At 39.0% G+C, this 23,854-nt stretch overlaps 1 protein-coding gene across 1 annotated transcript in view; it reads right to left on the bottom strand.

Annotated features, from left to right (window-relative positions):
* Positions 1 to 2,939: 2,939 nt before the first annotated feature.
* The window catches only part of KCNK2 (potassium two pore domain channel subfamily K member 2), a 142,781-nt gene continuing 121,866 nt past the window's right edge, over positions 2,940 to 23,854 (bottom strand). Inside the window, exon 7 of the mRNA XM_028121578.1 lies at positions 2,940 to 3,257. Coding sequence (XP_027977379.1) covers positions 2,940 to 3,257 — 318 coding nt within the window. The remainder of the gene's footprint in view (positions 3,258 to 23,854) is intronic.

The raw sequence follows: 23,854 nt of genomic DNA, 5'->3' as shown, positions 1-23,854 counted from the left end.
GAATCTGAGAAAGAAACAAAGCCCTCCATACACACTGCTCCCACTTTATTGACGGCTAAGAAACAAATTATTCAGTTCTCTCTTGGCTTTAGAAGTTTCACTTCTTCCTGTATTACAAAAGTGAAATATTATTGAAAAAAGGGTGGATGACATTAACTAGGTAGCAAAATATATGGATTTGTATAAGAAATTGAAAGAACTCCAAAATAATCACTTTTACATGTAATAGCCGTAAGGTAGAGGATTCTTATCTAGAATCCACGTCTAAGATTTCATATCAAAGAGTTCCTGATTCTTGCTGGTTCTAGTACTTTTTTTTTTTCCAGATATTCTTCAGGGCAAAACTACTTTTAAAACCGGTCCAATGAAAAAAATTCACTAGAAAATTTGAGACTATGTCAAAATCTGTATCAATGTTCTCTCCACAGTAAGTAAACACATTAAAGCTTGAGGAAATAAAATTGATATACAGTTTTTCTTAGATTTTCCCCAATTTTGAGGATAATGTTGGGAACCAGGTTTAGGACATTTACTGAGCATCAAGGTGCTTAGGAATGAATCAATACATTTATGCAAGATATTGATAAGGTATGTTGTTCAAATATTTGGGGTATGAGGTCTAGAAGATTAGCTGGCAACTGACTTCTTTGGGCTTTGATACTGCCAGGATGTTTGATTGTTTTTTCTCTTACAAAAAATATTCAGGTGCCGATGTTTGGCATTCAGATTACTTCAGTGTCAAAATAAGGTCTTACAATGATAAAATAAGACATTAATATGTCATAATGTAGAAACAATCTTGAATTTACATGCTATTTAAAATATCATATTTCCAAAGGGAAATGTCAGGATATTTACTTTTGATTAACAGTCACCAAGAAGAACATTCTGCACATATTTAACAAGGGTAGTAATACCGCATCAAAAATATTTCTTGAATATTGTGAATGAAGGAGCCACAGAAAACTCAGCATGAAAGGTGACATCCTGGAGTTCTGCTCGGCTAGAATCCCATCTCCATTCTCAGCAGCAAGCAGGAGACTCAGAAAATGCTGACTTTAATTACAAACTTTATTTGTCAATACAATTCACAGTTTATACATGGTGCATTCCACCATAGGAACTGTCAGAACAGTTATTGAGGAAATGGGTGTAGCTTTCTTTCTAAAAGAGCCCGACTTTCTAAAATTTTGGTTAGAATTTTTTAAGTTTATAAAAGTACCTTCAACAAGTTAACTGCATATTTACATTTCTAGCTTAAATTTAAATTTGGGAAAATAAGCATCTATTTAAATGTTTTTTTTTTTTTTAAGATCCTTGGTTTATATTTTAAGACCCTAATCCGAATGCCACTTATTCTGATATTTCCACCACCCTCACCCCCCGAATAAAAGAAATGTCTTGCAATTGTATTTGGGGAAGTCATCTTCTTTCTGCATTTGAAAAATTATATATACAATGTACAGCAGATCTAAGTATGAAAATAAAAGAGAGTAGCAATCTCTACTAGGTGCCTTTAATGAATTTCTTCTGAATCTTGGAAACCTCCAAAGAGTTACAGGATATAAAATTCAACTAAAAAGGGTTATCAGCCTTTTCTATCTAAAAAAAAAAAAAAGCTCTCAAGATTTAAATTGTGCTAGAACAGCTTTTTCTCTAATGTCAAAGATGAATTATGCTTGCAATCTGCATTTTTTTTCCCATGTGCAATATCACAGTGATCCCAGTTTCAACTTCTGCTCTCATGCTCAGTCACAGCTCCAGAGGGACACCCACACAAGGCGAGGCTGTGCCCAGCTCCGACTACAGCATCACCTCCCCTGTCTGGCAAAAGTCACCCAGGGAAAGAAAATCGGGTAAGACTTCCACATCAAAAAAGCAAAGACGTGCTGGCAGCATAATGTTTATTAGCAAATGCTAATATCGTGCTATCTTCTTTTCCTCAGAATGGTAATTCACACCAATTGTCTTAAATCACCTCCAATAAGATCCGTGTTTAACCGCTTTCTTCTGTCAGATCATATATAGATATTTTTTCTTCTTTTGCTTCCACCTTTCAAAATATGTAGTGATGAATAAATGATAACTTCCAAATACTGCCAGGAAAAAAAAAAAGGGGGACTGTTTGGAGCAGCCCATTTTACCGGGCTGGAAATAATTATACTGTGTATATGTACCACTGGTACCTGAGTCAAATAAATACTCAGAGGGGCCATCTGTGCACCTCATTTCTTTGCAGTGCCTTTAATGCTAGAATTTCTGAGAGTTGCTTCAATGTCCATCTAATTTGGCATCTATTCCTTCTTTGGGCATCATCACTTCAGTTTACACACTGTTCCCAGCAAGGTATGGTATTCAAACGGGAGTTGTGGGATAAAGGGCTGCAGAGGTGAGCCTAGGGGTGGAGGGGGGGAAGGAGAAACCACACATTAGCTAGAGAGGTTCTGTTTCTTCGGAAGATAAGGCACTGACAGAAAATTTCTTAGGTAAAAGGCTGCATATGAATCTCTTGCCATTTACAAAAAGAAACGTGGTCATCCATAAATGGTCCATATCTAGGCTCAGTTAGGTAGACCCTGAAAAGTTAAGGACTGATCCCTCAAAGCTACGTGATTACCAGAAACAATTATAATTCATTCTGAGGCCTTATGGCACGTTACGAAAAGAGGGAGGAAAACAGTCTGGGCACAAAAGGCATCAGACATTGCTTGTTTTATTCCACTTGTCAAAGAAAGTGGACTGCTCAACAAGCATCATCAAAAAGATAGTGCTGGCTCAGAATTCCAAATTCTCTTGATGGTAGATGGCCATGATGGGTGTATCTATTTTTTCCCCCTTTGGAGCTCATGCACAATTTAAAAAATGCTACCAGCAACAGTCATAAAGAGCATATAGAAGTCCTCACCTATGGCTACACCTAAGGTTCTTCAAAGAGAGGGTTATTTAATGTTCTCGATAACCGCAATTTCCTCGCCTGCACAGTGTGGCGTCAATCCATTCAAATAGATACTCTCAGTTTTCAGTAAGGGAGGCAAGACATCCCTCTCGCTGGCTAGGTGATTGACGGACAGGGTCCTCCTACAAGGAGTCAGCTCTTGGTTGTGGTTCCCGGCAAGCTCCGCGGACAACTTCCGCTTGATGGAGGTGGCGCGTTGGAACTTGTCGTAGATCTCCACACTCAGGCGCCTCCTGGTCTCCTTGAACTCGGCCGTGACGTTGGCCGTCCACTCAGCAGCATGGGCTCTGAACTCTCCCACCTGGAGCATCACGCAGAGAAAACACAGAGAGACACCCACATGACAGTCAGCATTTTGTGTGCTTTATCTTCGGATTGTTTTATTGTCGTGTTTTTTTCAAACAAGAAGATGGTAGTAGCCCTTTGTGATACAGGAGGTCTGAGAATTGGTGTAATTAGGCATGTTGTGCAGGGCGACACTCCACCTTCTAGAGACAGGGCTCTAAAACTTAATTTGGGAACTTAAAACTCTCTGACCCGGATTGTATTAGAGGTACTAGATGTGCTTGTTTTTTTGTACACCGATCCTGCCATGGAAACTTCTGCAGCTGTAAAATGGCAATCTCTAACTTTTTAAAACATTCTGAGTTATTTTTTCATCTGTAATTTCAAGAAGTATTTGTAGAAAAGGCATTGAGACACAGTAGGAGCAGCAAGCCTAAGTCAAAGCCTGGAATGTGAACCCAGGTGACCTAGTTGGTTCTGGAAGCCATGCTGTGTGCTCGGGATGCAAACACAGGTTTGAGAGAGCAGAAGTGGTGTGTGCAAGAGCTCTGTATCCAACCCCACATTGGTCAGTGGGGAATTCTCTGTTTACTGAATAAGCAGTAAAATATTTTGTTTCTGCTTTCAGGGAAAGCAAAGGAATGAGAACTGGGAAGCCCACTTGGAGGCCCACTTGGAGAGTAAGTCCAAGGACTAGTTTCTCAATGAATGTTTGTGGAATCGGTGAAGTTACTCACTTCCTCGGGCGTAGAACAGGCGTCTTATGGCACACAGGTCTTCTCCCTACACTAACAGTACTTTCTGCCACCTCCATTTTGATTATCATTAATATCTTTACAAAAATGGTCTTCTATTAACCATGGTTTTGCAAATGGCTTTTCCCCTCTCTTAGCCAATTTTAGTCATTTCTCCCTATTAGTATCCATTATTCTACCTCCTAGTCTATATCAGCTGATAAAAACAGGGGATGTAGGATAAGAGCCTCCGGTTCAGCTCTATTACTCACAGTTTGTGTGCCCACTGGCGAGCAGTTTTACCTTTTTTGAGCTTTAGATTCCTTATCTATAAAATAAGGGTGATAACAGTCTATCTCGCAGGAGAAACGTGTGTGTCTGTATCCTTAAAATATAAAGGACTACACAATGACTAATTATGACAATGAGGCTGGTGATGCTATAGCTTGCCAAGGGTACTTTGAGAGCTTAAAGGAAGAGTACCAGATATAGACTAAGTGATACAGAACTGAAAAAATGGGACATTTCCCCCTGCAATATAATTCACATATTCTAAGCATCCAGTGGCACCATGGTCAGAGGTCTCTTTGCAGCTCTCCCCAGAAAGGCAATGGATTACTTAACCCCTGAGTTATATGGATCTTTAAGTCGTGAGGTGCTTTGGGCATGTTGACGGTGCACATAAAAGATACAGCTGAACAGGGGTGCCTGGGTGACTCAGTCATCTGCCTTTGGCTCGGGTCATGATCTCAGGGTCCTGGGATCAAGACCTGTGTCAGGCTCCCTGCTCAGCGGGGAGTCTGCCTCTCCCCTATCCCTCCCCTATACTCCTGTGCATGTCTGTGCTCATGCACACACTCTCTCTCTTTCTCTCTCAAATAAAATCTTTTGTTTGTTTTTTAAGATACAGCTGAACAGTCATCCTGGCCAGATACGCTGGGTGATGTATTTCATCAGTCAAAGGAAGGCCAAGGCAAGAGAGTGTTTATGTTTACCTTTTACTCATTACTATAGCTGGAATAATATTTCAAAATATGCATTCATTGTAAACCTCAAACATTTACTCATATTAGAAAGGATTCTAATTATTAACAAAGGTCTATCTCATTGGATTGTGTAAAATTCTATACGTATATACAGTGCCTACTGTGCTAGGTGTTGTTCTTTTTTAAAAATGTTAACTTATTTAATCAACTCGATGAGGATGATTCTATTATTTCCCCCATTTCACTGAGGCTAGGAAGTTAAAAAACTTAAGACACACAGTAAATATGTGGTGAAGCCAGAATTCAAACTTGGAGGTCTAGTTCCATCCTATTACTCTGCCTTGCCAGTACAATCTTACTAATTTTAAGGACTAAACATCTTTTGGAGGAGCACAAGGAAAATTCACATCGTATGGAAATCCATCCTGTAGCAGGTTATACTAGGGTGAGGACAGACTGCCATAATTTCCTAAAGATATTGGGAGAATGTTCCAGTATCTGCCCTCGGGCTACTTATCTAAACCAACAGTAGTATCTGCTCCCTCTCTATTGTGCCCTGATCTTTCTACTAGTCTTCATGATACTGGATTTAGGGAACATAGCCACTCAAACTCAAAGCTTGAAAATAAAGCAGAAAAACAAGAGAAAAATAAAAGAGTCCCTCAAAAATGAAACCAACACCATCAAAATAATTAACTTATTCCCATTCCTTTAAAAAAAAATCCTGACCTTATAGAATTGTCCATAGCAATGTATTCATTATTGACCAAATAACAGTGTCCTGAAGTACAGACCCATTTCTGTCAATGGGGCTAAAATTGTATATTCAAACTCTGAAGGTGCTTTTTTTTGTTTTCAATGAAATTAGAGCGTCACATTTATATAAGTCAAACTTTCCTTGATTGAAATGTTAATGTTTGTGGTACTCTGGATAATTACAGTTAATCCTTATGCACTAAAACATTTTTGTTTCATTGGATTTTTATTAAAAAAAATCTTTCAATAACTTAATCAAATAGTATTTCATCTCCCTAAAACTAAGCAATCTACACCACTTAGTAACAAAGCGGAGGACCAAAAATGAGCAAAAAATAGCACCTAAAAGATCGTAGCTAATGTTTCTAAAACTCATACACTTGACCCCCCGATTCCAGGAATTCTTAACTTTTACACAGTGCGTCCAGGTCACGTGATTTGCTTTACAAGAAAAGGAAGACTATGGCATGCTACAGTCACTTGCCCTTTAACCTGGAAGGGAACTGTTCTCATCCTTGTCACTAAATCCAGTGGACCATTCTCTGTCCCTGTTTTGCCCGATCTTCACAGCTGCAAAGGGTTTTGCTGACTCCTCCCTCCCTTCCAATCAATCTTTGGTCCTAGTTACCAAATCAGCACCCTCTCAAGGTCCTGCTTTATCATTCAGGTTGATTCTTCTCAGTCAACTTGGGGGCTGCTTTCTCTTAGCCTTTCCTTGACTAGCTCTGCTCCACAGGGTTCTCTGCTTCTCCTATCCTTCCAATGGATGACTCCCAAATCCATATTTCTAGGTCTAATCTCCCTACCGAATTCTGTATCTGTATAACTGACTGCTTGGTAAACACCTTCACTTTAGATGATGTGCAGGCATCTCAAACTCAGCCTCTCCCCAAATGAAATCATTTAGCTCCTCAAACCTGTTCTTACCTAATTTCTTATTACAGTGAACAGCACCATTAACCACTACGTTTCCCAAGCTGAACTTCAGTATCATCCTCTGTTCTTCCTCTCAATCTTACATCAAATCAGCCCTGAGCCTTGCTGATTTACACCACCTTTTCTCTCAGTTCCTTTCACCTCTCTCCATTCCTGTTGTCAAAACTGTGGTCCTGTCCTGAAATACTACCTCAGCAGCCTCACTCTACCTCCCTCCACATGCATTATCCATGCAACAGTCTTGAGTGTCCTTTCATAAACTCTTATTGATCAGGTACTTTCCCTTGCGTAAAACCATTCAATTGATTCTCGTTTCCCTTAGGATAAAATCCAAACTCTTAAAGTTGGATTTAGTGGCTCATATGGTCTAGGGTCTACCTCTTTAGCCTCACTTCTAAGTCTACTCTGGGGGGGCCATCCCGAACATTTATTTACTCAAACATGCCACTCGTTCTTTTGCCTGTATTCATTCATTGCTCATGATTTTCTCTGTTCAGAATACTGTTTCCCAGTCCTTCTCTAGTGCCCCCTGCATTTCCTACCCAACCTGAACTAGATCTCTTCAGGTCTACCATTCCCTGCCAACCGCCCCTACCCCAGACTATGTCAGGATCATTCCAGCACTGTACTTCTCTAGCATTACTGATGTATATTACAGCTACTAGTTTAATTGCTGTCCTGGCTTCATGGCAATAGAGAGGGATATCTTGTTCAGCTTTCCCAGAACTTAGAAGAGTGCACATAGCTGGAATTCAGTATTTGTTGGACAAATGGTAGAAAAAAATCAATCATGTTTGGGAAACATGCTCCAATAAGAAGGATGTGCCTCTTGGTTGACTCTAATGGGAAAATCCTGTTCCTTTCAGGAGAGAGATGCAGCTGGATCTATTCATAGTGAAGGTTCAAAGTATGTTTCCTCAGACTTTTTAGTCTTTCTAAAATCTCACCATTCTAACAAGTCTGTGATGCTACCAATGTCTCATCTTCAATGTGAAGAAAATCATTTAAATTCCCTTCTCCCCACTAGCCCCCTAACGTCTGTCATCATTCTCACCACTCTGCACGACAATACCTGACTAGGCCACCCCACCATTCTTGTGGAATGTAATCTTTAAAGTTAAAGAATGCTTTTACATTAGAGAATCACCAACATCTTTGTCAGCAACTATGAATACTTTTTAAGCACCCATAGCTTTCTAAGGTAGCAAAGTCTCATGATTATAGTGGTATTTGCCTCCTCAGTAGTGGTTCCAAGCCCTACAGTTCACGTCCTCTAAAGCATCTCAAATAATACAAAGAAGGCCCTTGGAATGGTAGCAACATAATTTAAAATCAAGCACTTGCCATATATTTCAATGCTTTTAGAGCAATTTTCCTAAATCACTTAAGGTTGATAGGATGACCTAAGAAAGATGGAAGTTCACTGTTCTAGAAACTGGTAATTAATGAAGTTCACAGGAGGCTCATCTGTAACCATAAAGAGTATTTATCACCCCATTGACTCCAACCAACCAACAACAAGGCAGATTGTCTGAGGGTAAAGATTATTGGTTAAGTTCTTATCAAGCTCAGCCTTTCTACCCACTCATCCCACACTGCAGCATTTGGGACAGTGTGATTCAATAAAGTTTAGTTTCCCCAACCTAGATGGTAAGCTTAATGACAGAGACAATGCATCTTATTTATTTCTTCTCATAAAAGTATCCAACATGGTAATTTGAACAAACTAGGCTCTTGCATACTTTCTGACTGACTAGTGAGAAATCTGTGACCGTTGACTGACACAGCCCTCTTCCTGTGTACAAACACTCTCAGGGGCTCTCCAGTAAAGCTGCATATGTTCTGTATCAGTGTGTGTTGGTATAGCCTGAAGAGAAAGCAATTTATAAATCAATTTTACTAATCACTAAAATGTTCATAGCCTTTGATAAAAGTCAATTACTCTAAAGAAATTTATTCTGGGCAAGAATTTTCACCAAAGGAAAAAATATGTATAAAGATAGTCTCGGAACCATATATATATTTTTAAAGTTTTTAAAATTTACTTAAGTAATCTCTACACCCAACATGGGATTTGAACTCATGACCCTGAGATCAAGAGTTGCATGCTCTTCCGACTGAGCCAGCCAGGTGCCCCTGAACCATATTTTTAATAGCATAATATTGAGATTAATAAAGGTCATTTAAGAAATCAGTGTTTATGAGACATCCTCATCTATAGAAACCCTTTTCTTCTATTATGATGTGTTAAATAAAGTGATAAAGGAAATACAATTATATCTTTATTTTGATTACAACTGTGCAAAATAATGAACGTATATAGGCAAGGGTAGTAAGAGTAACAGTATGTAAAAATGGAAACCGTAAATTTCAACAATCACGTAAGGAATATCTATTATGGACCAGGCCCTGGGCTTAGCGCTGACTCTCTTGAGTTGCAGCAATTTGAATAGTTTTTTTCCTTTTAAATCTCCCCTTACTGATGTTATAGTACTACCTATGCACATTCAGTGTCCAGCATACCCAGCCCTGAGTAAAGCTTGTGAGGGCAGAGTTCTCTATGGAATGCTTTTTATTTGTTCAACACATGCATCAGAATTGGATTGCAATTGCCACTGGGAATTTTTCTTATCCAGGTATCAAAGTGAAACGAACCTTGAAGGAATCTTTAATGTTACAAAGAAAGAAAAAATGAGAATCAATAAGATGAAAAGGCAACCTACAGAATGGGAGAAAATATTTGCCAATCCTATTATCTGATAAGGGGTTCATATCCAAAATACATAAAGAACTCCTAGAACTCAACAGCAAAAAACTAATCCAATTAAAATAATAGGCAGAGGATCTGAACAGATATTTTTCTTTTTTTTAAAGACTTATTTATTTTAGAGAGGGAGAGACAGGGAGAGAGAGAGAATCTCAAGCAGACTCCCTGCTGAGCAGGGAGCCCAATGTGGGGCTCAACCTCACAACCCTGAGATCATGACCTGACCTGAAATCAAGAGTCAGATGCTTAACCGACTGAGCCACACAGATGCCCCTGAATAGACAATTTTCCAAAGAAGCCATACAGATGGCCAACATGTACATGAGGTGTTTAACATCATTCATCATTGGGAAAATGCAGTTCAAAACGAAAATGACATATCACCTCACAACTGTTCGAATGGCTAGTACCAAGAAGACAAGAACAGGTATTAGCAAGGATGTGAAGAAAGGGAACCTTGTGAACTTTTGGTGGGAATATAAATTGCTGCAACCACTGTGGAAAACACTATGCAGGTTCCACAAAAAATTAAAAATAGAACTAGCATATGATGTAGCAATTCCACTTCTCAGTATTTATCCAAAGAAAATGAAACCACTTACTCAAAAAGATATATGTGGGCACCTGGGTGGCTCAGATGGTTAAGCGTCTGCCTTCGGCTCAGGTCATGATCCCAGGGTCCTGGGATCGAGTCCCACATTGGGCTCTCTGCTAGATGGGGAGCCTGCTTCTCCCTCTGCCTCTGCCTCTCTCTCTCTCTCTCTCTCTGACTCTCATGAATAAATAAATAAAACATTAAAAAAAAAAGATATACACCCCCATGATCACTGCCACATTATTTACAACAGCCAAGGCATGGAAGCAACCTAAGTGATCATCAGTGGATTAATGGATAAAGAAACTGTCACACACACACACACACACACACACACACACACACACACACACACACGCACGCAGGAATATTCAGCCATAAAAAATGAAATCTTGCCATTTGCAACAACATGGGTGGAACCTGCGGGCATTATGCTAAGTGAAATAAGTCAGACAGAGAAAGACAAGTATCATATGATTATGTGATCTCACATGTGGAATCTTAAAACACACACACACACACACCCAACCTCATAGTTACAGAGAAGAGATTGATGGTTGCTGGAGGCAGGGAGTGGGGGGGCGGTAGTCAAAATGGGTGAAAGGAGTTAAAAGGTATAAACTTCCAGTTATAAATAAGTCATGGGGATGTAATGTACACCATGGCAACTATATTTAGTAACACTGTACTGCATATTGGGAAGTTGCAAAGAGAGTAGATCTTAAAAGTAGATCTAAAAGTAGATAAAAAAAAACTCTGTAACTATGTGTGGTGATGGATATTAACTAGACCTGTGGTGATCATTTTGCGATATATACAAATATTGAATCATTATCTACTACACATGAAAGTAATGTTATGTAGTATGCCAATTATACCTCAACAAAGGAATTAAAAAATTCTCCCCCCCCAAAAAAAAGACTGAGAATGTTTGAGTCATTATTTCTGAATCTTAACTCTACCTTGTTTACTAAAGCATAATTCATTATACTTTACTATGCATCTAGGTGTGATGACTTTTATATTTGTTAATGATTTCGCTTCTGAAGGCTTCCTTGTCTCTACCCCAGGTCAATCTTTACCAGAATAGTCATTTCCTAGTAATAGAAGGTGTAATGACCTAAAGAGAATTTTCCATATTCTCAGTCTGAAAATTTTTAAATTACAGGTCTTTTAAATGTTTTGTCTTTATCAACTGCATTTCTAAGGTTATTTTCCTTCAAACAATTCTGCACAATGCTAGCCACTTTTTTTTCCCCAAGAGTAAAGCTGATTTGTGAGGAGCAGTGATTCCTTATAATTTTTCCCTTCTGATCTGTTTCTTAACCAAGCTTCTGTGACAAGAAGACATAATCCTGAGTCTTGATAAGAGACTAGATTCTAGGTTGCATGTCATCTAAGTGTCCTCTCAACATGGTAAGAGTCAATGTCTCCCCACCAGCTGGAGTTACCTGAAAAATTGCTGTTGAATTTTAGATAATATACAAGGGGCTCTACAATTTTCAACCATGCTCTTTCATGAGTCCTGTTTTTGTTTTGTTTTGTTTTTGGTAAAATTCAACAATCACCAAGAGGTTAAATATTATTTCATTTTAATTTGCTTAATTTATCAAATGAACTTGTGAAATTCCTCAAATTTAGAATAATTCTAACCCAAATTATTTACCTTAACTCTCTATTTCACTTTGACCAAACAAGTCTTTTACTCTTCCATACATTTCTATTAAATAGGAAAACCCAGTATTCTGTGCTTCAGCTTTTCACCTAGAATCATAACTACCCTACTTCTGCCTGCCCATGAGCTTTGAAATTATACAACATTCTTTATAGAGTTTTGGTTTTCAGATCATTAATAGATGAGTAATAATAAAAAATTTGATAATATTCTAAATTTTCCAGTTCCAAACACTGAATAGCTCAGCAACATTTTTTCCAATTACTTTCAGGCAGCTACTTTAGGGTAAATTTGTGGTGTAATTTAGAAATTTGGCAACAGTGACTCCACTGGTCCTTTGTGGTAAGATAGCAATTCAAAATTTTTCCCCTCAAATCTCTTTCCACCAGTCATTTCCCTTGAATGACTCCCTTCCATTCTCAGTTCACAGACACGGCCATGTTTTGCAGTCCTATAATCTCTGCTAGTCAGTTTCTCCCTATAGACCTTACCCTACCTTCTATTTTTCTATTCTAATTGGCTTTTTCTTCTTATGTATGCTCAATTAACCATGAACAATAATCACTCATTATAGGTAAGCCAGTCCCTTTCATAGACTCATAACTAGATGACCATGAACAATAATCACTCATTATAGGTAAGCCAGTCCCTTTCATAGACTCATAACTAGATGAGGAATTTCCATCTGAAACTCTGTAAGGTTTTTGTAAGATTTTTCCATTAACAAAAGCCAACTCAAGTACTGGGTAATACTTGGAAGAGCTTCAACTTTTCTTTAAAAAAAAAAACATTTTTTTTTAATGTGCAGATCTAACCTTTGATTTAAAGTTTTATTTAAATTCCAGTTAACAGAACAGTGTAACATTAGTTTCAGGTGTACAATATAGAGATTCAGTACTTACATACAACACCAGGTGCTCCTCACAAGTGCACTCCTTAATCCCCATCACCTATTTTACCCATCTGCCCACCCTCCTCCCGTCTGTTAACCACGAGTTTGTTCTCTATAGTTAAGAGTCTGTTTCTTGGTTTGCCTCTCTCTCTCTCTCTCGACTTTCCCCTTGGCTCATTTGTTTTGTTTCTTAAATTCCACATATGAGCAAAATCATATGGTATTTGTCTTTCTCTGACGGCCTTATTTTGCTTAGCATTATACTCTCTAGATCCATCCGTGTTGTTGCAAATGGCAAGATTTCATTTTTTTTTTATGGCTAATATTCCATTGTATCATTTTGACATGGGCAGAATAACTTGGATATATCCGAGAACCTTCTCCCTAAGGGATTTAAAAAAAAAAGATACTTATTTATTCTCTTTTCTTTTCTTTCTTTGAGAGAGGTGAATGCATGTGGGGGAGGAGCCGAGGGAAAGGGACAAGCAGACTCCGCACTGAGCACCGAGTCCACAGGGCTCGATTTCAGGACCCTGAGATCATGACCTGAGCCAAAATCAGGAGGCAGGCGCTTAACTGACTGAGCCGCCCAGGTGCCTCTCTAAGGGATGTCTTCAAAAGAATCTAAAGCAAAACTGACCATTTAGGACTGAATGGCCATTAAGTAATTTTCTTCACCAGGAATGAAACTAAAGAGGTTTTTCTTGTCTTTGTCCAATGCATTATCCTATCCCTTTGACAGCGGAATATTAATTTATTGTTCTCAGTGCTCAAATACAGACCTTAATGACGTGAGGAAAGTTAAATATGAAAAGCAGGTAGCCAAGTTGAAAACATTCCTCTGGTTAAATGTGTAAAAATAATTTGAAGGCTACTTTGCATTCCAACTTCAGAGGTTGCCTAGACTGTAATTCCTGATAATTATTATTAATTCATTTTCTGAAGTATTGACATTTTGCTGTATTGTTGAACTGCACTGTTAAAAAGAACAATTCAAAGTATTCTCTTTACCGACCAGGTTAAAAAAAAAATCAACTAAAAGGATTACTAAGTGTCACATTATCTTGACAGAATAGTACATGATGTTTTTCTCTGGTTTTCAGGAAACTGTATGTAATATTCATAAGGCCTCTTTAAACTACTTTTTTTAGCTAGCAATTTCTCCACTTAACAGCACACATATTAACATAATTGTGCAAAGATTAAGTACAATAGTTTTAATAAAACAATGTCAAGGAAAATAACAATACTAATATTAATACTGTGATTTTAAGTATCTTTCCTGTAAAAATGTGCAAGTATTATATATAATGTTAACCGCTTTAATGATAAGGTGGGGCTGCAAAATCAGACATTCACTTGTTGTACAGTAGACTCAACTTCTTAAGTTTTTTATAGGTGCGACATATTGTCAATGTATCACTGAACATTCTTTTTTTTTAAAGATTTTATTTATTTATCTGAGAGGGAGAGAATGAGAGGGGAGAGGGCCAGAGGGAGAGGGAGAAGGAGGCTCCCCGCTGAGCAGGGAGCCCGATGTGGGGCTCGATCCCAGGACCCTGGGATCATGACCTGAGCCCAAGACAGACTCTTAACCGACTGAGCCACCCAGGTGCCCCTATCACTGAACATTCCTGAAATTCTCCCCTCTGGTATTAGAGTTACTTTGACAATCCGTATTGTGGAGCTCAGTCCAACTTACAGGACATTTTATTGTACTGTAAAGATAGGGATATTAAAATTCATAAAACAATATAATTTATGTACTTTTTATAAAATTTCACGTGCTCATGACTGAGTTATAGTAGGTAGATATTTGTCTGACAGTACAATGTGGAAACTCTATCATGGGCTGATGGTGGGGTAGTGCTGTGTTTGTTTTTCTTAAAGGTATATAGCTGTGTGACAAATACCAGTTAAAAGTAATAACTGAATGAAGGGCTGGTGAAGCTTTATAATCATTCTCCACAAAACATATTCATTATATATTTAATAAAATCAAAACAGGGGCACCTGGGTGGCTCAGTCCCCTAAGCTTCTGACTCTGGGTTTTTGGCTCAGGTCATGATCTCATGGTTTTGGGATCGAGCCCTGCGTCGAGCTCCATGCATAGTGTGGAGTCTGCTTTGGATTCTCTCTCTCCCTCTCAAATAAATAAATAAATAAGCTAAAAAAAATTGATGTTTCAAAACTCTCTCAAGAAACCTGGATTTAATAGTAGCTTACTTATGGGGCACCTGGGTGGCTCAGATGGTTAAGTGTCTGCCTTTGGCTCAGGTCATGATCCCAGGGTCCTGGGATCGAGCCCCATATCGGGCTCCTGGCTTAGTAGGGAGCCTGCTTCTCCCCCTCCCTCTGCCTCTCCCCCTGTTCATGCGCTCTCTCTCTCTCTGTATCTCTGTGTCTCAAATGAATAAATAAAATCTTTTAAAAAATAGTAGCTTACTTATAACAAAAGGGCATTTTATGTTCATATGGGACTAAGACCTGTGCACTAAAAAAATGCTTTTGCTTTCTTCTGTCTTCTGCTTTCCTTCCGAAACAACTCAGCCCTAAAGCAATTGGGTGAAGCAGAACTTGGGAGACATCAGTGGGGCGGGTTTGGGGAGGGGCCCATGGTGCCAGAGTGGCATATCAGAGTTAGACCAGCATAAGAGGAGCACCTGCACAATGGGGTGGCAGCCCAATGTGGGGTATCAGAGCCTGAGAGGAATGAGGGGGACAACCCATATAAGGGCAACCCAACACAGAGTGCTGGAGACCTAATGGGGTGGAGAGGGCATCCCTGAAGGGTAGGGGGTGGGACAGCAGTGGTGACATACAAGGAGACTGATGGAGAATAATGAGAATTGGATATTTCACTGCAGAAAAGGAATTACAAATATAAAAAAGCAGAAAATTAGGGGTGCCTGGTTGGCTCAGTCAAGTGTCCGACTTTTGATTTTTGGCTCAGGTCATGATCTCAGGGTTGTGAGACTGAGCCCCATACTGGGCTCCACACTCAGTGTGGAGTCTGCTTAAGAGTCTCTCTCTTCCTCTCCTTCTGCCCTCCCCCCTCCCTCTCTAAAAAAAAGGCAGGAAATTAGAATGAACTCTTATGTCAGACTGCAACTGGGGATACCATTTTTTTCTGTAATTTTTATTTTTTAATTTAGGTATAATTGACATATTAATTTCATGTGTATAGTGTAATGACTTGACATTCATATATATTGCAAAATGCTCACCAAAGTCCAGTTAACATCCTCATAGTTTTCAAGATACACAGATAGATATCAAATAGGTAGAAATATGTGTATTCATGAATATAAAATACCTTCTTTAGCTTTGTCTACTCAGAGTGTCTGGGAAAATAACAGCACCATTAGCAATGAGCACCCAAATCTCTGTTTCTAAATACCATTACCCACTAAAGGAAACCATGGCTCCTTGGAGAAATGAATGATTCTGAGGCCAGGCAGAGAAATTTTAAGTTGACCCAGGAACATATGATTGTGCCAGGAAGTAAAGAATTGCTCAAAGAATAATGGGGATACACCAAAGGGCACAGAAGACAGCTTGCAGGGGCTCCCACTAGCCAAGTCTGGGACTACGTGAGGATCAAAATAAATGCTGTTTGTAACAGATTATAGCCCATTGATTATAGTAGACTGACATATATACACACATATATGCATACATAAATGTGTATATATTTGTGTGTGTGTATATACATACACATACACACACACACACACACACATATATAAGTTTGAGGATGAAAGGGATAACCATAATATCTCAAAGTACTTCCCCACAAAATGTGTATTAATTACACAGGGAAGGGGTGTCAGGGTGGCGGTTAAGTGTCTGCCTTTGGCTCAGGTCATGATCTCAGGGTCCTGGGATTGAGCCCCACATCGGGCTCCTTGCTCAGCGGGGAGTCTGCTTCTCCCTCTCCCTCTTGTGCTCTCACTATCTCTCTCAAATAAATAAAATCTTCAAAAAATAATCACACAGGGAAAGGAGTAACTTTATAGTGGAGAAGCCTGGCAGACACTACTTTTTGTGATTGTAGTTAACATCCAGATAATGGGACAAATCAAAATTGTGTGCCATCTAAGAGGGTAGAATGAGAAGAGCTTTTTCATGTGTTATTTAGACTTATGTTGGGTATCAATTACCGTGATATCTGTATTTCACTGGTACACTGAAAAAGATAGATCATAGTTGTAGTTGAATGTCAGTGTCTAAGTTCACTGAAAATTATATCCTTTAAAACTATTTAACCTAAAATGAAGAATCTTAGATTTCAACATAAGAATATGCATGGACAGACTTCACTTTTCAAAATACTTTCAGGGAGTTCAAACACAAGAAGTGTGAAGACCCCTGCTCTGAACCACTGTTTCGTAGCTATGTTGTTGGTCAGCCCGCCCACTCCCTTAGCCTCCTCCAGAGACACAGTTGTAGCTCACTCCTTTATTCTCCACTTCACTTTTCCTCTTCCTCTATCCCAGAGTTTTGCAAAGAGAATGTAAATATTTTGGTACTTTTTAACATGATTGATTTAGGATGTGTTCCCCAACCGTGAGCTTCAGGGACCATATGAAACTCTTGCAACTGTATATAGACTATGAGGATTTGTGCATTTTTTAAATTATGTTCAATTAGCCAACATACAGTACATCATTAGTTTTTGATGGATTTGTGCATTTTTCTAGTGGGTAAGGGGATCAGAGCTCTTCACAAACTCTCAAACTTTCTGTGACCCAGAAAAGGTTATGAACCCCTGCTATATGAAATAAATTCAACATTGATGTTAATAAAAGTGGAAGACCACTCCTATGTTTCATAAGTTTCATTTTGTGTACTGTTTTATCACAACTGCCAAGCCCAGTAGAGGCACTTTGTAGGCACTTAATAGAGCTTTGTCAAATAAGTGTCCTAGGAGCCAAAGGAATTTGGGGATGTCACAAGAAGGTTGGCAGATAACAGACAAGAGGATGGTAGAGAGTATTATTTCAGACACTGAGCGTCATGATGCAAAGGCCCAATGGAATGTTAGGAGAAAAGCTATTGCCCTCATAGTGCTTACTGGATGAGACAGACAAATAATTTCACAAGTAAATTCATAATTGCAAATCATGATTAAGTACAGTTAAGCCAAAGTAAGGAATGTCAGGACAGCATATAAGGAAGAGGAAGAATTAGACTGGTGGGGTCACATGGACGTCTGGAGGGATGTGACATTTGATCTCAGATCAGAATGATCTCTGTAGTCAGCAAGGCAATGAGCCTGGAGAAGAGCGGTCAAGGCCAGAGCAGAGCACGTGGGAAGGGAGGGGATGGGAAGGGACACATGTGGAAAAGAGCTTGGTGCAGAGAACTGAAAGGTGGTCCATATAGCTCGAGTCTAATGAAGCCACAAGATGAGGCTCGAGAGGTGGGCAGGGCCCAAATTATGCATGACCACAGAAGTCATGTTAATGCAAAGATCTTGAATTTATTCTCAGAGCAATGCAAGACAACTGAGCAATTTGAAGCAGAGAATAAAAATGTCAGTTTGGGGTTTTGGTTTCTGTGCACGCACCACATATGTTGACAAAAAGGTCCTGAGTGCAGAGACAAGAATAGGACTTCAACTTTTATTTATTTTTGTTAGGCTGCTACTAATATTTAATATATGGAATGACACTGGTGCCCTCACTTGGTCCCTGTGGACCTTGGAGGAATGACGAGGAAAGGGCGGGATTTCAACAATGGGCAGGTTGGCAGGGGCTCCCTCACTTCATTGCTGTCAGTGTTTTCTGGTGTATTAGAATTTACAGGCTCTTAACAATGTGGTTACTTCTATAAAATCAAAATCTCTACATAGAATTTCTGTAATACTAAGTAATAACATGGGATGTAGCCATGAAAATCTTAGGCACTGACATATAGTTGCCTCATGGTATAACACTTAAAGATCACCTATGCATTTTTCTTTCTTAAAATTTGATAAGCTACTCTGGGACGACAAATGTTTTCTATCGAGCAGGGAGAGGGACAGATGGGGAGGGAGAAGGAAAGGGAAAGAATCCCAAGCAGACTCTTCACAGCGTGAGTCCCACGTGGGGCTCAGAGCTCGATCCCACAGCCCTGAGATCATGACCTGAACAGAAACCAAGAGTCGGACATTTAACCGACTGGACCAAGCCACCCAGGTGGCCCCTGGAAAAAGAATTTTTTAAAACAGGTGTTTAGAAATGTTGTCATTGTTATATAGAGTGCCACTTATCAAATCATATGTCTTAATACTTTAGTAAACTTGGAAGAAGGTTTTTATAAACTGTTGAAAAGTCTCCCAAACAAAGAGTTTCAGAGGATATTCAACATGGACTAGCATTAAAAATAACCATTTGACATCAGTAAAGATGGCTATTTCCTAGCTTAGGAAAGCCATTTGCACAATTTGTGAAATGATACTGAAAAGTGAGTACAGTGTACCACAGGCAAAATTAAAAAAAAAAAAGTCCTCCTTTCATCTGGATCTATGTGAGTTAGCTTTTTCCAGACACAGCAGCTATTAAATCAAGGATCAAAATAAACTGCACTGTGAAGTAGAATTGGGAATTACTATAACATGGAGTGTTAAATCCAAGATCTCAAAAAGTATTGGAACATTCAAATTGTACTGTCCTCATTATTAATAACTTTTAGTGAAAGCAAAAAAGATTTTTTTTATTATCAGTGAAAACAAAACATTTTTAAATGACTTCATTTTCATCTTTTAACATTTCTACCTTTGCATGTATTTTAAATATATAATGTATCGGTACAGAAACATGGTAGTACATGTATGTAACTTATAAGTAAACATGCACACAGCAGAGGCACATACTCATTTTTTTTTTTTTTTTGCAAATAATTACTCAGTAAAACTTTTGGAGACCACTGGAGAAAGGAAATGGATCCCTGGGAGATGGAGAGGAAAGGCAGACATCTGGGTAGGATTCTGCGGTAGGGGTCAGACAGGCTAATATGGTAGCTTTGGAGCTGGAGAGACATGGAGCAGAGGGAAGCACTGATGTGTTTTGATGATACTATTCCTAGAACTTGTGACGTATGAGTCATGGAGGTGAGGAATAGTAAAGTATCCAGAGTGATTGAAAAGATTTTGGCATGAGCAAAAGAAAAGATTTTAAGTGAGATCTAGTGTGAACTGGAACATGAGAGAAGAAGGATATTTTGGGGACTGGGGCTATCACAATCCCATGTGGGTCATGTTAGATTTGAGATGGTAAAATAGGTAGTTAATTATAAAGTATCCCTTGCACTGCAGCTCCTTCCACCATATTGGGGAAATTCCAACCTCCATAAATGACTCACTTAGCACAACAGCCTCACCAACATCTACTTCCACCATTCCCAGCTCTGTAACCTTTGCAGCAGGTGAGCACCCATCCACCTGTCCCTATTCTTGACCTCATCTCTGACCATAATTCCAATCTCTCTAGATCTTTACTCTCTGACCATCATTATTCTAAACTGTGACTTCACTGAGCCTCTTAGACTCTTGGTCCATTAGTATCTTAAGCCCATTAGTCCCTCTTGACTCCTCCCCATACTCTCCCACCACCCCCAAGATCCCCTCAAACACTATTTGTGTACATATTTTGATAGCCATGTATTGTACTGTAGCTACTGGTTTTTGTCTATCATGTTTCCTATTGGACACTGGTCACTGAGGCCTGAGAGTATGTCTTACTGTGTCATCGTTTTATCTCCAGATCCAATCTCTGCCTGAAGCACAGTGGCTGCCCCAGAGAGCTCTAAAAACTAAACTGTACAGAGCATATTAATTGCTCTTTCTTTAAGCTATTTACCTAAATTTATGAAAATATTTAAATCACACATATCGATCAGGTTCAGTAGGTAAACTGAAGGTGAGTGTTTTACAATTTAAATCCATTAAATTAATTTTGAATGTAAGAATATTGGAAATTTTATTCCAAGCAGTGCCAGATATGTGTTTTTTCCTATGAGAGTCAAAGGAAAAAGTTATTTAGGTTTCTAGGGCTAAACCAGTCTCTAATCAGGCATATTACCAGAATCACCGCCAGGGCAAGCTATAGATGAGTGGCTGGAGAGTTATAGAGTGTGAAAAAGAAGATGAGACCTCAGCATCATGAAGGCCATACATGAAAGAACCACAGCTAACATCCTCCTCAATGGTGAAAAACTGAGAGCTTTCCTTTTATGGTCAGGAACAAGAGAGGGATGTCCATCCTCACCACTGTTATTCAGCATAGTACTGAAAGTCCCAGCCTCAGCAATCAGAAAAAAAAAAGAAGAAGAAGAAATAAAAGACATCCAAACCAGTAAGGAAGAAGTTAAACTTTCACTGTTCATAGATGACAGGAATACTCTATGTAGAAACTCTGAAAGACTCCACCAAAAAACTGTTAGAACTGACACACGAATTCAGTAAAGTTGCAGGATAGAAAATCAACATACAGAAATCTGTTGCATTTCTATAGACCAATAATGAAGTAGCAGAAAGAGAAATCAACACAGAAATCAGTGGCATTCCTATATACCAACAACAAGACAGAAGAGAGAGAATACCATAAGATACCTAGGAATAAATCTAACCAAAGAGGCAAAGGATCTGTACTCAGAAAACTATAAAATACTCATGAAAGAAATTGAGGAAGACATAAAGAAATGGAAAAACATTCCATGCTCATGGATTGGAAGAATAAATATTGTGAAGATGTCAATGCTACCTAGAGCAATCTACACATTCAATGCAATCCCCATCAAAATACCATCCACTTTTTTCAAAGAAACGGAACAAATAATCCTAAAATTTGTATGGAACCAGAAAAGACCCTGAATAGCCATTGGAATGTTGAAAAAGAAAAGCAAAGCTGGCGGCATCACAATTCCACACTTCCAGCTCTATTACAAAGCTGTCAACATCAAGACAGTATGGTACTGGCACAAAAACAGACACATAGATCAATGGAACAGAATAGAAAGCCCAGAAATGGACCCTCAACTCTATGGTCAACTAATCTTTGACAAAGCAGGAAAGAATGCCCAATGAAAAAAGTTTCTTCAACAAATGGTGTTGGGAAAGTTGGACAGCCACATGCAGAAGAATGAAACTAGACAATTTCCTTACACCACACACAAAAATAGACTCAAAATGGTTGAAAGACCTAAATGTGAGACAGGAGTCCATCCAAATCCTAAAGGAGAACACAGGCAGCAACCTCTTCAACCTCAGCCGCAGCAAATTCTTCCTAGAAACATCGCCAAAGGCAAGGGAAGCAAGGGCAAAAATGAACTATTGGGACTTCATCAAGATAGAAAGCTTTTGCACAGCAAAGGAAACAGTCAACAAAACCAAAAGACAACCGACAGAATGGGAGAAGATATTTGCCAATGACATATCAGATAAAGGGCCAGTATCCAAAATCTATATCAAACTAAACACCCAAAGAACAAATGATCCAATCAAGAAATGGGCAGAAGACATGAACAGACATTTTTCCAAAGAAAACATCCAAATAGCCAACACACACATGAAAAAGTGCTCAACATTGCTCAGCATCAGGGAACTCCAAATCAAAACCTCAATGAGATACCACCTCACACCAGTCAGGATGGCTAAAATTAACAAGTCAGAAATGACAGGTATTGGCGGGGATGTGGAGAAAGGGGCACCCTCCTACACTGTTGGTGGGAATGCAAGCTGGTGCAGCCACTTTGGAAAACAGTATGGAGCTCCCTCAAAAAGTTGAAATAGAGCTACCCTATGACCAGCAATTGCACTACTGGGTATTTACCCCAAAGATACAAATGTAGGGATCCGAAGGGGTATGTGCACCCCATGTTTATAGCAGCAATGTCCAGAATAGCCAAACTATGGAAAGAGCCAAGATGTCCATTGACAGATGAATGGATAAAGAAGATGTGGTGTATATATATACAATGGAATATCATGCAGCCATCAAAAGGAATGAGATCTTGCCATTTGCAATGACGTGGATGGAACTGGAGGGTGTTATGCTGAGCGAAATAAGTCAATCAGAGAAAGACATGTATCATATGACCTCACTGATATGAGGAATTCTTAACCTCAGGAAACTGAGGGTTGCTGGAGTGGTGAGGGTTGGGTGGGATGGGGTGGCTGGGTGATAGACATTGGGGAGGGTCTGTGCTATGGTGAGCACTGTGAATTGTGTAAGACTGTTGAATCACAGATCTGTACCTCTGAAACAAATAATACAATATATGTTAAAAAAAATAAAAGAAGAAGATAGGAGGGGAAAAATGAAGGGGGAGACATCGGAGGGGGAGACAAACCATGAGAGATGATGGACTCTGAAAAACAAACTTAGGGTTCTAGAGGGGATGGGGGTAGGAGGATGGGTTAGCCTGGTGATGGGTATTAAAGAGGGCATGTTCTGCATGGAGCACTGGTTGTTATACACAAACAATGAATCAGGGAACACTACATTAAAAACTAATGATGTAATCTATGGTGATTAACATAACAATAAAAATTAAAAAAAAAAGAGAAATCAAAGAGTCAATCCCACTTATAAATGCACCAAAAACCATAAGACACCTAGGAATAAACCTAACTAAAGAGGTAAAATATTTGTACTATGAAAACTATAGAATACTTATGAAAGAAATGAAAGATGACATAAAGAAATGGAAAAACATTCCATGCTCATGGATTGGAAGAACAAATACTATTAAAATGTCTATACTACCCAAAGCAATCTACACATTTAATGCAATCTCTATCAAAATACCAACAACATTTTTCACAGAGCTAGAACAAACAATCCTAAAATTTGTATGGAACCACAAAAGACCCTGAATAGCCAAAGAAATCTTGAAAAAGAAAAGCAAAGCTGGAGACATCGCAATTCTGGACTTCAAGTTATAAAGCTGTAGTAATCAAAACAGTATGGTAATGCACAAAAACAGACACATAGATCAATGGAACAGAAGAGAAGACCCAGAAATGGACTCACAACTATATGGTCAACTAATCTTCAACAAAGCAGGAAAGAATATCCAGTGGAAAAAGGACCATCTCTTCAACAAATGGTGTTGGGAAAACCGTACAGCAACATGCAGAAGAATGAAACTGGATGACTTTCTTACACCATACACAAAAATAAATTCAGAACGGATGAAAGACCTAAATGTGAGACAGGAAGCCATCAAAATCCCAGAGAACACAGGCAGCAACCTCTTTGACATGGGCCATAGCAGCTCTTAC

This window comes from Eumetopias jubatus, unplaced genomic scaffold (genome assembly GCF_037043125.1).
Source record: "Eumetopias jubatus isolate StellerSeaLion01/CBP00866 unplaced genomic scaffold, mEumJub1_p1.0 scaffold_12, whole genome shotgun sequence".
NCBI classification, from domain to species: domain Eukaryota; kingdom Metazoa; phylum Chordata; class Mammalia; order Carnivora; family Otariidae; genus Eumetopias; species Eumetopias jubatus.
Note: the sequence above shows the minus strand (reverse complement) of the source record. Positions and strands in the feature narration are given on the sequence as shown.